Source organism: Pteropus vampyrus, unplaced genomic scaffold, assembly GCF_000151845.1.
Source record: "Pteropus vampyrus isolate Shadow unplaced genomic scaffold, Pvam_2.0 Scaffold135, whole genome shotgun sequence".
Classification (NCBI taxonomy): Eukaryota; Metazoa; Chordata; class Mammalia; order Chiroptera; family Pteropodidae; genus Pteropus; species Pteropus vampyrus.
In genome coordinates this window covers 6,223,231-6,237,200 of record NW_011888916.1, presented here as the reverse complement: position 1 = coordinate 6,237,200, position 13,970 = coordinate 6,223,231, and the positions used below count along the sequence as shown (strand labels likewise).

The following is a 13,970-nucleotide window of genomic DNA, read 5'->3' as shown; positions in this document are numbered from 1 at the left end:
TGTCATGATTAAGACATGAGTATTCAAGTCCAACTGCCTGAACTTATTCAGATAAAATTGATAGTTCCTTAGGTTTTTTTAGTCTCAGTTTCCTAAACTATAAAATGAGGTTAATAATTATACCTTGTGGGTTTGTTGGGTAGATTAAATGAGAAAATATGTTAAAGTATTTATCGTGGTTTCTATCCTAGTAAATGGTAGCTACTATTTTTGTTATTATTATTATAATTATTACTACTTTTTAGTTTGATGGTTTCTAAATGCAGACTAGTGTTACTTGTAATATACTTTTTGTTAGTTTAAAGTGAAATAAGGACAATGGAGAGAGAGAGAGACACCAACTCTCCTTTCCCAGAAAGGATTCTTTTAGTCTAAGATTGTTTTTTCATCTTAGTTTTTGAAGTCCTTTTGTTTGTGAAATGAAAGGTGGACTTTTTTTTTAGTTCTTATGGTTAAGTTGGCAAGTCCGTGTTTTCCCCTAACTTATGTATGTATATGTGTGGGTCTTAATGTATCGACTTAGGTAGTTTACTTGTTCATAAAATTTCAGTATCTGGAAGCCACCGAGACTGAGAGAGATGGCATTACATACCCAAGGTTACAAACACAGGACATTTGCCCTCCTTGTGCACACCTCTTATATCTCTGTCCTTTTTCACCAAGAAATTTAGTGTTTAACCAGCAAAATATCAGTCTCACAGAACAGAAGAATTATAACCTTTTCAAAATAAAAACATAAAGGCAAATTTTTGTTCTTAAAAATTAAATGATAAATCACTCCACTCTTACCTCTAAAATATAGTAGTTATGACAGAGATGAAGGCTACTAAATATTTTTAATATTTTGTCTCATGTTGGGGTCTTTTAAGCATTTCCTACTGGTGGATAGACACATTGCAAATTAAGAAAGAAAACTAAAGAAAGCAAATTCAGGTTACTCAGTTTCTACATATACTTTATTTTGACTTATAAAAGTTCTTTTTCCACTTCATTATAAATGAGATTAGTTTGGGTGCCAGAAAATTTTTTGCATGGAATATTTTACTAACTCCCGACTGAGAAAACGCAGAATCTTTCCAACTCTTAATTAAGGCTTTATAACATCCTGACCATATAGAAAGGAGCTCCTGGCACCCCCAGAGTATCATCGACGCCAGCAGTAGTAAAATGCCAAGTCAGTAGGTCTTTGTTTTTATAGGCGATGACTCAGGCTAAGCACACTTCATATATTTTACGATTCTCAGCTCCTGCTTTTTTTATGTTTCTTCTCTAATTTTCTCTATTTTCACCAACCACAGGCCATGACTGTCTGTCTCTTTGAGGCCACTTAATTTTTTAATGGAAAAGTGTGTGTATGAGCAGGTGTTTATAGTGTGTGTGTGTGTGTGTGTGTGTGTGTGTGTGTGTGTGTGTGTCTTCTCCCATATCCTTTCTGTCCACCAGTAAAAGAAAGTGAAAACTTTTTAGTAAAGTCTTTTATTTGCTTCTTCCTCATAAACGTAGATGTTGCTTCTCCTTTGCTTTCTTTGAATTTTAACATGTATTCTGTAACAATTATGTACATGCATATGACGTAGTTCAAGCATGAATTCCTTGAAGGCAGGTGTCATGTCTTATTCCTCTCTGAATCTCTAGTGCTTAGCCTTGAACATATTAGATGCTTCGTAAATGCGAGTGGTTGAGTGGGTCAGTGAGTGAGTGAGTGAGTGAATGAGTGAATGAGTGAATGAGTGAATGAATGAATTAGAGACCAACTTGAGAAAATGGATCCTTTATAAATGACCAGCATCTACACCTCAGATTACTCATGAGTATCTTTGAAGGTTTTCTGTGAGCTTGAGCTTGAGTGTCTTGTGGGTCATAAATGGATCACAGGAGGAAAAAAGTTTTCTTCCTCCTCCCAGGATTCTCTGGTAGATAGCTGTTCAGTGGGGATTAATTTTTATTCATTTCTTTCACAACGCACACTTCATATTTCAGTCAAACCTGACCTAACTCAGCACAGTTGCCCCATGTGTAATGACTTCTTGTAAAAGCTATGGGACAGTGGCAGAGAAAAAGCATGAAGCAGATTTTTCAGTCCCTTCAGTGACGAGTGCAACTCCTTTTCCGTCATCACCCTTCTACCAGTCAGGAGAGCAGCTGCACCCTGATTGTACCTCAGCTACTGTGGCATTGAGAGTAACAGGAAGAGGAGAAAGAAAGGAAAGCCTAAAACAACACCCATGAATAGACTGGGCCCCAGGCTGTGGAACTCAGCAGATATGTAGTAATAAAAATATCATCTTTTATAGCTAAAGCTATAGGATTTCCTGTAACTTCTTCAGCATCCTCTCTGGGCTCGGAGTTGTTGGTGTATCTCTAAAGGACTGATTTTTCTCTATGCTTTTACCTACCCTTCTGTATTTTGTCCACCCCATGAATGTCTTGATGACAAAGTAAACAAAAACAATGCATATCTTTCTTGCCCCTCTTCTGTTTATGTCCATGGTATAGTCATTTTTAGAGGTAAAGGCACACTACACAAATTTAAATGGGTGGATGGGCACACTTGAGTCCTAAAACTGATATGACGTAAAGATGAAGAGTTGAGAAAGGACAAGAATTTTTCTGTGCCTCTTTACTTACTCTGTCTTGCCCTCTCTTTTGTAATTCTCTTTCCCCTCCTTCCTTTGTTTCTTTCTGCTTTCCTATATCGAACAGCAATTCCTATAAACATTCTTTTGCTTTATTGGTAGCCTTTATGCCTGAACAGGTGCAGCCTATCTCAAAGTGGATCAGCTTATTCTAGTGGAAATGTTAGTCCATGTGGTAAGTGCACTGTGATGGAACAGATGATATCTCATGCCTATGGAGCAGTGGTTAAATAATTGCTTTTGCTATTACTGTGCTTTCTGCCTGGAATAGATTTCTCTCTTCCACCTTCATCTACTTGGCAAATTCTGTTTCTTATTTAAAAGACCTAGCATGAATTTAATGGCTTCTTCGATACTTTTCCTGATTCTCTCAAAAGTTAGTGACTCCTACTACAGGTTTTTCATACCTCTCTAATAGCTCATTTAAGATTATTTTGCTTTAGTTTATTTATATGTCTCTCACTAGACTGTGAGCTTTCCACAGGTAGAAACTGTATTTTCTTATTTTCTTGGATTTGATACATGGTCAACAAATGTTTTTTTAACCATTCATTTTTCATTGGATAAGCATTATTCCCTGTTTTTAGGGACCTTACAAATCTAGTAAGGGTGATATATATCAGTCAATGGATAACTATAGTACAAACTAGAATATACTCAGTGCCACAAAGAAGGAAGAAATCACGTCTTGCTACAGGAATTAGAGATGCCTAGGTTATTCCAAGCTTTGTAGATGAGGTAGCATTTAAAATGGGCCTTGAAGGATGAGTGTGAAATGCGGAATTAATGGAGTCTAGCTTATATTACTTCTTGATGTCTTTATTAGAAATAGTTTAAGTGCTGCATGGGAGGTATATTATTTGACATGTATTCCAAGTCTTAAATACTTTACCTAGAGTTAGTTTACCTGTTTTTGATCTTAAATCATTTACCAGTTGATTTGTATAAAAGATTATACCTATATTGTGGGAATATCAATGTGCTCACTGTCTTTGTGGACTTTAGTCCAATTCAGGAACTAATATTTGGGATTTAGATATTTTTCATCTGTCTGAAATGTTACCAACCAAAATAGAACATAAAAATTTGATGTCTTTCTTTCCTGTTACACTGATTTCTTTATTTATTTTAGCCACAGACCCATTTGCGTCTGTTTTTGGAAATGAATCATTTGAAGGTGGATTTGCTGACTTCAGCACATTGTCAAAGGTAATCCACAGTGATTAGTGGGACGGTAAAATATACTGTTTCTACGATAGGAGCAATCCTTCTTTTCAGTTATATACCCCTCTCACAGACACTGCAACTTGATTTCAATAAATAACAACAAATGTTGATTTCAGATAGAAATGAAAGATAAGATGTAATCAAGGCAGGCATATTTCTATACATAAAGACACTGGTGACGGTACAGGTAATTATAATTTTCTACTGATAATTTTGTTCAATGGCTTTATTTTTAAGAATCTTTTTAAACATATTTCTTTCAATTGAACTACATTTTCCCCCCTGTTGACTGGGTCATTAGCTGTGAAATCTGGGCATTCATTTCATCCCCTCTGCATTGATTAATTGATTTTTGTTCTGAAGCTGTTGTGGTTAGTATGAAGATAATTAATACACATAGTCCAGCACTATATGTCTACTACCTGTTTCCCAATATAGCTCTAGGATTAATTGAAGCCAAAAGAGTAAAATTAAAGTATATGTCAAATTGTCTATGTCATCGGTTCTCAATTAGGTGTAATTTTCTCTGCTATCCCCATCCCTGGAAACATTTGGCAATATCTAGAGATATTTTTAGTTGTCACAGATAGGGAGGCAGACTATTCATATATAGTAGGTAGAGAACAGGGATGCTGTTAAACATCTTTTAAATACACTACGCAGTCCCCTACACCATAGAATTATGGCCAGCCAAAATGCAGTAGTGCTACTGTAGAGAAACACTGGCCTAAATAGATCTAAAATTGTAATGCCTGATTCATTATAGAAAAGTGAATCTTTTATTATTCCACATATTAGAACGGCAGGATCTTCAGACCTATATTAAGACTTATTCATGTATACCAACAATAATTGAAAAATAAATTATTTAAAAAAAAAAAAAAAAAAGACTTATTCCATGGGATCAGTTTGCTTTAAAAAGCTGACTTTCAGGTTGTCTTTAATGTTTTTCAAGATGCCATTATCTTTGCCAGTAGTATTAACTCTTTCCTATATTTAAGTGTACTGGGAAGTGAGGAGTTGTGTGTGTTTTTTTTTTTCTTTGTCATTCTGGTCAGATGTTCATTTGAGGGAAGACATATAGTCCCTTTAAAATGGCCGCAGGTGGTTTTGTATTGCCTGAAGCTTGACAGACCTTTGATCCAGAGTTAGCTTGTTCTAGTATGATCTAAGTAGTGATATTAGGATCACTACTCATATAGAACAATTTTTTTTTTTAATTCTCCCTTTTGGCCCTGAATGCAGAGGTTAAACTGTCAGTGCTCTTAGAATTGAAATCAGTAAAGCTACATTATATTGAAGACCATTCTTCCAAATGCTACATGACCATATACACTTCGGTTGGTATAATATATATAACCATGCATAAACCTTTCTTTTCAAAGGTCAACAGCGAAGATCCTTTTAGTTCAGCCGCATCAAGTACTGTCAGCAGTGTGATTGTTACAAAAAATGTGCCTGAGGACGCATCAGTCAAAAGTGAAGATATACCCCCAGCACTGCCACCAAAGGTCGGAACTCCAACAAGACCCTGCCCACCACCACCTGGTATGAGAGTTGGTATTTTTGCCAAATCAACTAGATGCTTTTTCTCCCTAAGTTATTGTGTGAGCGTTATTTATAGACTTATCTAAAGGACCCTAAACAAAACAAGTGAAAAAACACGGCAGAAGCCTGCCGCTATCATCTGTTGTGGTCCCAGTACAAAATTGCAGAAATGTGCGTAGGAGGCCAGCATGCATAACTGTCGTGAACTGCTTTTCCCGGCAAGAGCAAATTTCCTTTTCAATCATTTTAGAGAGGCAGTAAAGGAAAAATGAAAGTATCGATGAAGTCCCTTGGTTTTTGGAAGTTCGTTAATTGCCATTTCAACAATAGTTTCCTGCACTTTGGTCTTTTAATTAATTCCTAGAAGAGGAGATTAGTTTGAAGTCCCATTCTTTTCTTGCCAAACGTGAATGAAGTCTTTCTTAAATCCTTTAACATGAGAATATATGGCTTTTTTGGCATCCAGAATTTAGCAATATAGTGATTTTAAAGAAAGTATTATTTTTCTTGAAGAAAAATATTTTACCTCACATAAGAAGAGGCTCCTTTATAAAAGTGATTTTCTTGGTCCAGGAACAAATTCTTAATTTTTTGTGTTTTTTAATTTTTTTTATTTCAAGCACTATACAAAGGAAAGGGTTTTTTGTTTTTAATTAAGATAATAAAGTTCATGAAAAGTGGCTAAAAAGGCAATCCCCTGAGCAGTTGTGGTGCTATGAGGCTGTTATAAGAGAAGACACATTGTTCTTTTAATCATATATCATTCCTTGGTAAATTTTCAGCCACAGTAGATAATAGATTACTATTCTTGCCTTTTCATGATAACCTCCCCATGATATTTCTTGGGCAGATTATTTTTTCTTCTTTAACTTAAATTGTAGGTACAATGGTTAGTACTCAATTATCTGTTGAAAATCAGTTAAATGATTCTATCTTTTAAGGAAAAGTAGGCTATATCATATATTGTGAGAGGGCAGAGTCAGAATATATTAAACAAGAGTCAGTTTGCTCATTTAATTTTTACACCTGTATGATGCCAATAGTGAAGTATATTTTTTATGTCTTACGTAAAAGAATATACTAGTGCTTGTAACTAAATCTAAGAATCTTCAACAAAATGGGTATGTATCACTATAGAAAAGTCAAAGAAAGGAAAATGGTTTGTTGGAAAGAGTACTGGACTGGGAGCTTAAAGGTTTGGGTTCTAATTCTGAATATGCTCTGACTAGCTCTGTGACCGTGAGTGTGTAGTTTCTGAGCCTCAGCTGTCCGAGCTGTTAGATAGTGGCAGCAATTCTAATTTCGCCTACCTGCACAGGGCTGTTGGGAGAATTCATTGAGATGTGAAATATGAACATCTTTTGTAAGCTGTTACAGTGATGGAGAGAATCTGTTGTTATGATTGCTGTAACAACTTAACACATTTTAGGAAACATATATTTGAAGATATTTTAACAATTTATTTTATTTTCCTTCAAAAAATACTAAGTATAAGACTTTAAAATTTGAGAACTTGTTTGCAAATGAGCAATAGTATGCTATCGTTTGGTCAAAAATTAGTTTATCAGCAACCACAAAGATTTAGGCCCTGAGCTTCAAAACGTTCTCTTTATTCTTCAGTTTGATATATTGTATATGGCAAAAATTAGGTGGAGTTTGCCAAGGTAATTTTTAATTTCATGTTCCCAGATGTTGTATATAGATCAAGCAAAAAATCAGAATATTGGTATTTTTCAAAGGTCATTTGCCCTTGCTGCCACTAGTAACTGTATCAGATTGAGGTTATAAAAGCAGAGACCATTTATGTCTGTATTCTTTGTCATGCTCCTGTTATATCCTTTCCTCTCTTTTCTTGGAAACATGTTGTTTTGGGGAAGAAAATGTTTACGCCCTGGGCAAAAATAGGATACCTGGCCCACCCTCTTCCCCTTTGCTATTTTTTCGTTTAGACACATAGAGCTGAAATGTATTTGAGAGGTCACTGTGTATGTGTGTTTGTGAAAAATTTGAGGCTAGACTGTTGATGTGGCCATTTAAGACCATATTAAGAATGTATTTTAGGCACTCACCCCCATCCCCCATCCCCAGTTCTTTAATGCTCCGTGTTCATGTTTTTGTGTGTTTGTGTTTGCCATATTTGCTGGTTGAGTTAATTATAATGATTTTGATCCAGGGAAAAGACCTATCAACAAATTGGATTCTTCCGATCCCTTTAAACTGAATGATCCATTTCAGCCTTTCCCAGGCAATGATAGCCCCAAAGAAAAAGATCCTGATATGTTTTGCGATCCATTCACTTCTACCGCTACTACCACTGCCAATAAAGAGGCTGACCCAAGCAATTTTGCTAACTTCAGTGCTGTAAGTACTGTGAATGGGCTGTTTGGGGGAAAATTTTTCCATTTACAGTTTGAAGAGTTTTCAAAGATTGCTTTGGAATCTGTCAAACTTGCATCATTCCGACTAAATTTACCAACATACTAAAAATGATCTTTATTCTTCCCCCAACCGAAACCTCTGTTTGCTTCTGTTACGATGGTTCTAAAATTATTCCATTACACAAATGATTTTAGTAGTCTTAGTTCTTTGATATGTACCAGTTTTGTAAACCCTTCTTCTTGGTAAACAATATAAATAAAATCTTTACAGGTATTATTTCACAAATTGTTATGGATGATGGGCCTTTAGTCATTTGCTGTCTGCCCACTAGATGAATAACGCCAATAATGAGCTTGTGTATTTGTTATTGTGTATGTGTGTTTGTGTATAAAGCTTTGGTGATTTCTGGAGACTAGTCAGCAACTATCCTATGAGAGAATCAGGTTAGGGACTTTTTGAATAGAAAATAAAACTCTGGTTTTATATAGTAGCATTTTTTAAATGTACATGTCAGCTTTGTGAAAGAAATACAGTTGTCAAGAGTTAACCAATCTTTAATTATTTAGAGGGCTGTAATTTATTAGCCTTCTATGTTTACTCTGCATTCTCCCAGAGCTGACTAAAATAGGCAGACCAGTAAAAACAATGGAAGGATGCTGTGATAACAGCATAGGCAAAACCTATAATATCACAAAAATGGGACAACTAATTATGGAGTTGTCACTCTGGAGGGACATAAAGCAATGACATATATTCCATCATTATTCCGATAAAAATGACTTTTTAAAAAATAAAATTCTTAGAGTAGCTAACAGAGTTTCACTTTCCCAGATGTTTTTCAGGCAGAATGACCTTTATTATCACTGCCTATTCTATAATGAAGGAATTTTCTTCCACTTATCATCTTAAGGCCTTGAGATGATTTTGGAACCCTGGCCACAATTTGCCTAATGTGTCCCTCAGTGTAGCATTAGATCAGTCAACTAGTCCTCTATCCCTGCAGCCATTTGTAGTTAGAAAGGAGATAAGCAGGAATCTGCACACAACTAAGTCAGACAGAATTAAACCGAGCTACCCAGCTTTTGAACCTGTACTTTAAGTTCCAGTGACTTCTTCCGAATGTGAAAGAGGAGAGTAGGAATTAATATCTTGATTATTGGAAAGTGGAGTGTCAGATTTATCCTGACTTAACTTTCGTTAGATGGAATTTGAGTTGTTTCAAGCAGAAAATCCAGAATTGGTCTTCTTAGGAGAAAATAATCCTCTTAATATAAAATAGTCTGGCATTTTATAGCATTTAATATCTTAAATATGATTTCAGCAAGTCAAAACCTGTTTGGAATGAGTCTCGAACAATAGCTGAGGCATTTTGTTTATTTCATATTCCAAAATTTCAATATAGTATAATATAAAGCTCCTCATAATAAAAATGTCTTCCTTTTTTCATTACGAAATATTTGTAAAGTATTAAAAGTTTAAAAGGCCCTCTAATCCCAAGGAAAAAAGCTTTAATTTTTTTTAAAGCCTGACAATTTATTTCATTTCATCCCATCATGTTATTTATCTTATTATGATATTCTTCTATATGATAGGATGTGAAACCAAGTAGAATTTTTTTATTTAGGACCTGCCAAGATTACTGTTATGGGTGGATAAAAATATTTTCCTGACCTAATTACCAGTGTTAAGGTTTTATTTAGACTGGGCCAAAAAGTTCTCAGTGTCTGCCAAAATCTTTATAATGTATTAAAAAAAAAATTATTTGGTTCACACCTTGTTTAGTGAACCTGGTACTCTTATTTTATGTATAGCAAAATCAGCATATTCTTTGTTTTATAGTTTCTGTACCTGAAGGGTTAGGATGAGGTAGAGAATCACAAGTAGGATTAAGTTGAAAATGATTTATCATGTGAGGATGCTCCCTGAACTTGAGGTAGTAGATGTTTTGCAATGGATAAAAAGGCTAGCTAGTCCTGTTTTTAAATCTACTAATTCACTTTAAGCATTTATACTTTTTTAAAATAATGTTTTAATGTTTAGTTTTATAGACTTTCTATCTGTAGATTGCATGAATTTTTTAAATTAAATCACATTTAATAACCAAATGTGTTTTCAGAAAAAAAAAATTAACAAGTAATAAATAAGACTATTCCCAGAGTTTTTCAGGTGAAACAAGTAGTTAATGTCCTTTGTAAAAACTATTCTTCATTCTTTTTATTTGTTTTACTCAGTCCGTTTATTCATCCATTCATCTTTTAAATGCAGTATCCCTCTGAAGAAGATATGATTGAATGGGCCAAGAGGGAAAGTGAGAGAGAGGAAGAGCAGAGGCTTGCCCGACTGAATCAGCAGGAGCAAGAAGACTTAGAATTAGCTATTGCACTCAGCAAATCCGAGATTTCAGAAGCATGAAGAATTCTCCTGTCCTTTGTCAACCATACAATACTCTTCTTCCTGAATACCGAAGCTATTTACAGTGTGTATCAAAACTACCTATGAGCATGGGAATACAAAAGGTTTGAGATTCCTATAAATGTGACAAAAGGTTTTGTTTTTTTAAAAAACTCCATTTCAGATTTGTCTTTTTTTTCCCGCTGTAAAAGCGGCAACCCAGACAACTTCAGCTAGGCCCCTGTTCTGGTGTGCATTTACTGTGAGCTTTTGCCTGCCTGTGCTACTTTTACTGTAAAGCTAGAGCACCCAAGCTTCTGCTTTCTGGAATATAGAGAAAAAGCTTCACCCCTGTGCTACCCTTATTCTGTAGTTACTCTGATGATAGCCAGTGGGGTTCTTAAAGTTTGCAGTATTCTTCCCTGATTTAAATGGATGAGGGAGGGGAAAGGAAAGAACATCCTATTTCTTTTATGATAGTGCAGATTGGCTAATTCAAAGTGCATGTTTGTATTTCCATATAATCAAAATACTGTTTAATTTGTTTTTTTTTAATAGACAAGGAAATCTATTTTGCATAAATAGACTCCACTATCGAAGAAGGGATACTTTAGGTTTAACCTTTACAGCTTCAGACTCAATCTTTTCCTAAATAAAAATGCTAAAGCCTCATGCGTGAAATATATTTAAATTTTTTTTTTCTGGATTTAAAGAATTATAGATGAACAGATAGCTCTCCATAATTTTAAGTGTTAGACAGTGGAGAAAATTTATCACCTAAAATATACCCATCAGTGTAAGGTAAGCAGAAATCTTAACATGGCAGCCATTCTGCCATTGCTATAGCACTGCTCTCTTTAGTTCATGGTAGATTTATTTTTGTACTTTTGCAGAAGAAACTTTAGCAAGCTAGAACTGGAAGGTACTTTAATTTTTTGTATATATATATTTTTGTTTTCTTTAATGAAGGCTCAATTACTTGAAATGTAAAAACTTTCACTGAACACAAATGAAAAAAGTCACATGTATTAAATCAAATTATTGATTTTTGTCCATCTTTGTGTTTTAAAATAGTTTATTCTCTTCATGTTTTTTGCCTATGAAGTTGGCAGGCTAACAACAACAAAAGTCTTGTTTTTTTAATTTAGAGAGAAGAGACCTGCCAAGTTATCAGATCTCTTCATATGTTAAAAGGCTGTCTCCTATGAAATTGACCTAGCAGACAAGCTGAGTTTGAAATAGTCTGTGAAGTAGGCTGTAAATTGTAATCTTAATTTTTTTTAACATTAGTTACTGACTTAGGTAATGTATTGAATACCTATTTACCAAGATAAAGAAAAATACACCTAAAAACTAATTAATAGTCTCTGTGGTCACAAAGTCAAAGTGGTATTGATCTGTGTAAAGCAAAATAACTTATTACCTAGCCTATGAATAAATTCCAAAATATCCAATTCATTTCATATTGAAATGGTGCTTTTTTTTCTCTCCACACACGATTGGACTGCTGCAGTTTAAAACAAACAAACCACTTCCTTGCACTGCTAACTTTTTTCTACTTTTATAAATTGGAACAGTTCAGCATAAAAAATCATACATGTGAAGCAAGGGCTGAATCATAACCACAAGGCTTTAATTTTGATAAACTTATCCAGTGACTAAGGATGTATTGTAAAAGTCGATTGAGAAGGTAGTGTTGGGAATTGTGGTAGGTAGTGGTTTTGGGTTTTTTTCTTCCCCTTAAACTTCAGGAGAAAGGTAAGTTGTCTTAAACAACCTTATTTTGCACTGGGAAAATGAACAGATGTTTGAAATGCTTTTAATATTTTTTTTTAATTAAAATCTCTGGAAAATATTAAATATCTGTAACTTATAAACACCAACTTTTGATGTAATAAGTGTACCCTAACCTTGTGTATGTTTAACTGGATTACATAGATTCTTATCTTTTGTTAAAATATGTATACTCAGTGGACCAATATAATATTAAAGTATGTATATATTATATAAATATAAATATATATCTCTATCTCCATGCTCACTTGCGTAGGATGAATGTGGTTTGTGATTGATTATATTTTACGTTGTTGACTCTGGCTCCAGAGCCTGTGCTTGAAAAGGACAGATAAATATTCCGGAGAACCAAGTGGCACTGCTTACAAAGTTCTAACCATCTTCTACATACTTGTTCAGGTTCCTCTCTTTACAGAATTTTCTCTTATGTTTCAAACTTCCAAGTTGTAGCCTGTAACTATGAGAACAATAAACTTTAAGTAATAATAAAACTTACTATCCATACATACTCTATTTGAAATGGAGTTTTGCATGGTGCTCTTATGCCCATGCTGTGTCCATGGAGGGGCATGTGTTCAGTCAGTACAGATTAGTGTGTATGAAGTACACAAGACAATACCTGGTGTAGAATACCTAATAAATGTTAACTATTATTTTTAGTTATCAAGCACCGTTTTCGAAAAAGAAAGATAGGAAATGTATATACGTAGGGATAGTGCCTGAAACATAGGTGGCTTTGCATATATTTGTCGAATGAGGATTTATGACATGGATTCTAGGAGGGCACTGTGGTGTAAAAAAAAATCATACAATCCTGGAATTGAATCCCTGATCTACCATTTTTGAGAAGGATGACTTTGAGAAAGTTATTTAGCCTCCCTGAGCCTCATTTTCCTCATCTAATGAACATCATAATATCTAATTCACAAGATTGTTCTGAAAGATTTAACTTTGACAGCTTTTTTATAATACAAGTTTACCCATGCAGTTACAACCTGTGTGTTCAAGGGTCAACTGTGTTTTCGAGCCGCAGCTGGGAATTCGTGTATGTGGAAGGCCAGCTTAAATTATATGCAGATTTCTGACTGCGTGTCATGGTGGGGTCAGTGCCCCTACCCGGCCCCCTGCATTGTCCAAGAGTCAACTGTATTTATTTTAATTTTAAAAACTCAACTATGTTATTATTAATAGTGAAAAATAGCTATTAGTTATTGACTGCACATTATGTGTGGAGTGCTATACAAAGCACTTTATGTGTGTTTTCTTCACAAGAGCCCTTATGTGTGTTTTCTTCACAAGAGCCCTAAATAGTACTATTATTATCCTCTATTTTAGATGTGGGCAAACAGGCTCAACAAAAGTTAAAATAACATGCTTTATATCACAGAGCTAATAAGTAGATGAGCCAGGAATTGAACTCTGGTATCTCTGTTTCTAAAACATGACACTCTTTCCAGTTTTCCATGTTTTGTCTCACTTTGTGTGGAAAAAAATTTTTACTTATAGTACATGATAATTAACAACTAGCAACATATATTAAGGGATCCAGGCTGGAGCTATAGCGCTTTCCATATATTAGTTCATTTAATCCTCATAACAACTGTAACCCTGTAATATATAGATACTATTGTCTCCATTTTACAGAAGAGGCGCCCTAAGTAGGCCACAGTTTTGCAGCTAGTAAGTGGCAGACTGGAATATCAACCCAGGAGACTGGTTCCTGAGTTTTAACCCCTACTCTCTATTCCTATTAAAGTTGAGAAGCCAAAGGAGAAATATCGTAAATACAATAATCTGTCATCTCTGCTCTCGATGATTAATGAAATAGACCCACTCCATAACACATAGCATCTTATAAAAAATTTTCCCATTCATTCTCCTATCTAATCCTTACCAGGATTTAGAATAGTTTCTGACCCGTAAAAACACTCAACTATTATTTATTAATATTATAATGAGTGATAAGTATATAGGAGAGATGACCAACCTTTTTAT

The 13,970-nt window shown here is 34.6% G+C and overlaps 1 protein-coding gene across 2 annotated transcripts in view; it reads left to right on the top strand.

The window, feature by feature from the left end:
• EPS15 (epidermal growth factor receptor pathway substrate 15) overlaps positions 1–12,198 on the top strand; it is a 116,510-nt gene extending 104,312 nt beyond the window's left edge. The window contains exons 22-25 of one of the 2 annotated variants that reach the window (XM_011367686.2): positions 3,769–3,845; positions 5,249–5,411; positions 7,585–7,772; positions 10,056–12,198. In XM_011367686.2, the coding sequence (XP_011365988.1) occupies positions 3,769–3,845; positions 5,249–5,411; positions 7,585–7,772; positions 10,056–10,202 (575 nt within the window). In that variant the 3' untranslated portion in view covers positions 10,203–12,198. The remainder of the gene's footprint in view (positions 1–3,768; positions 3,846–5,248; positions 5,412–7,584; positions 7,773–10,055) is intronic. The other variant, XM_011367688.2, reaches the window with a different exon arrangement.
• Positions 12,199–13,970: the final 1,772 nt, after the last annotated feature.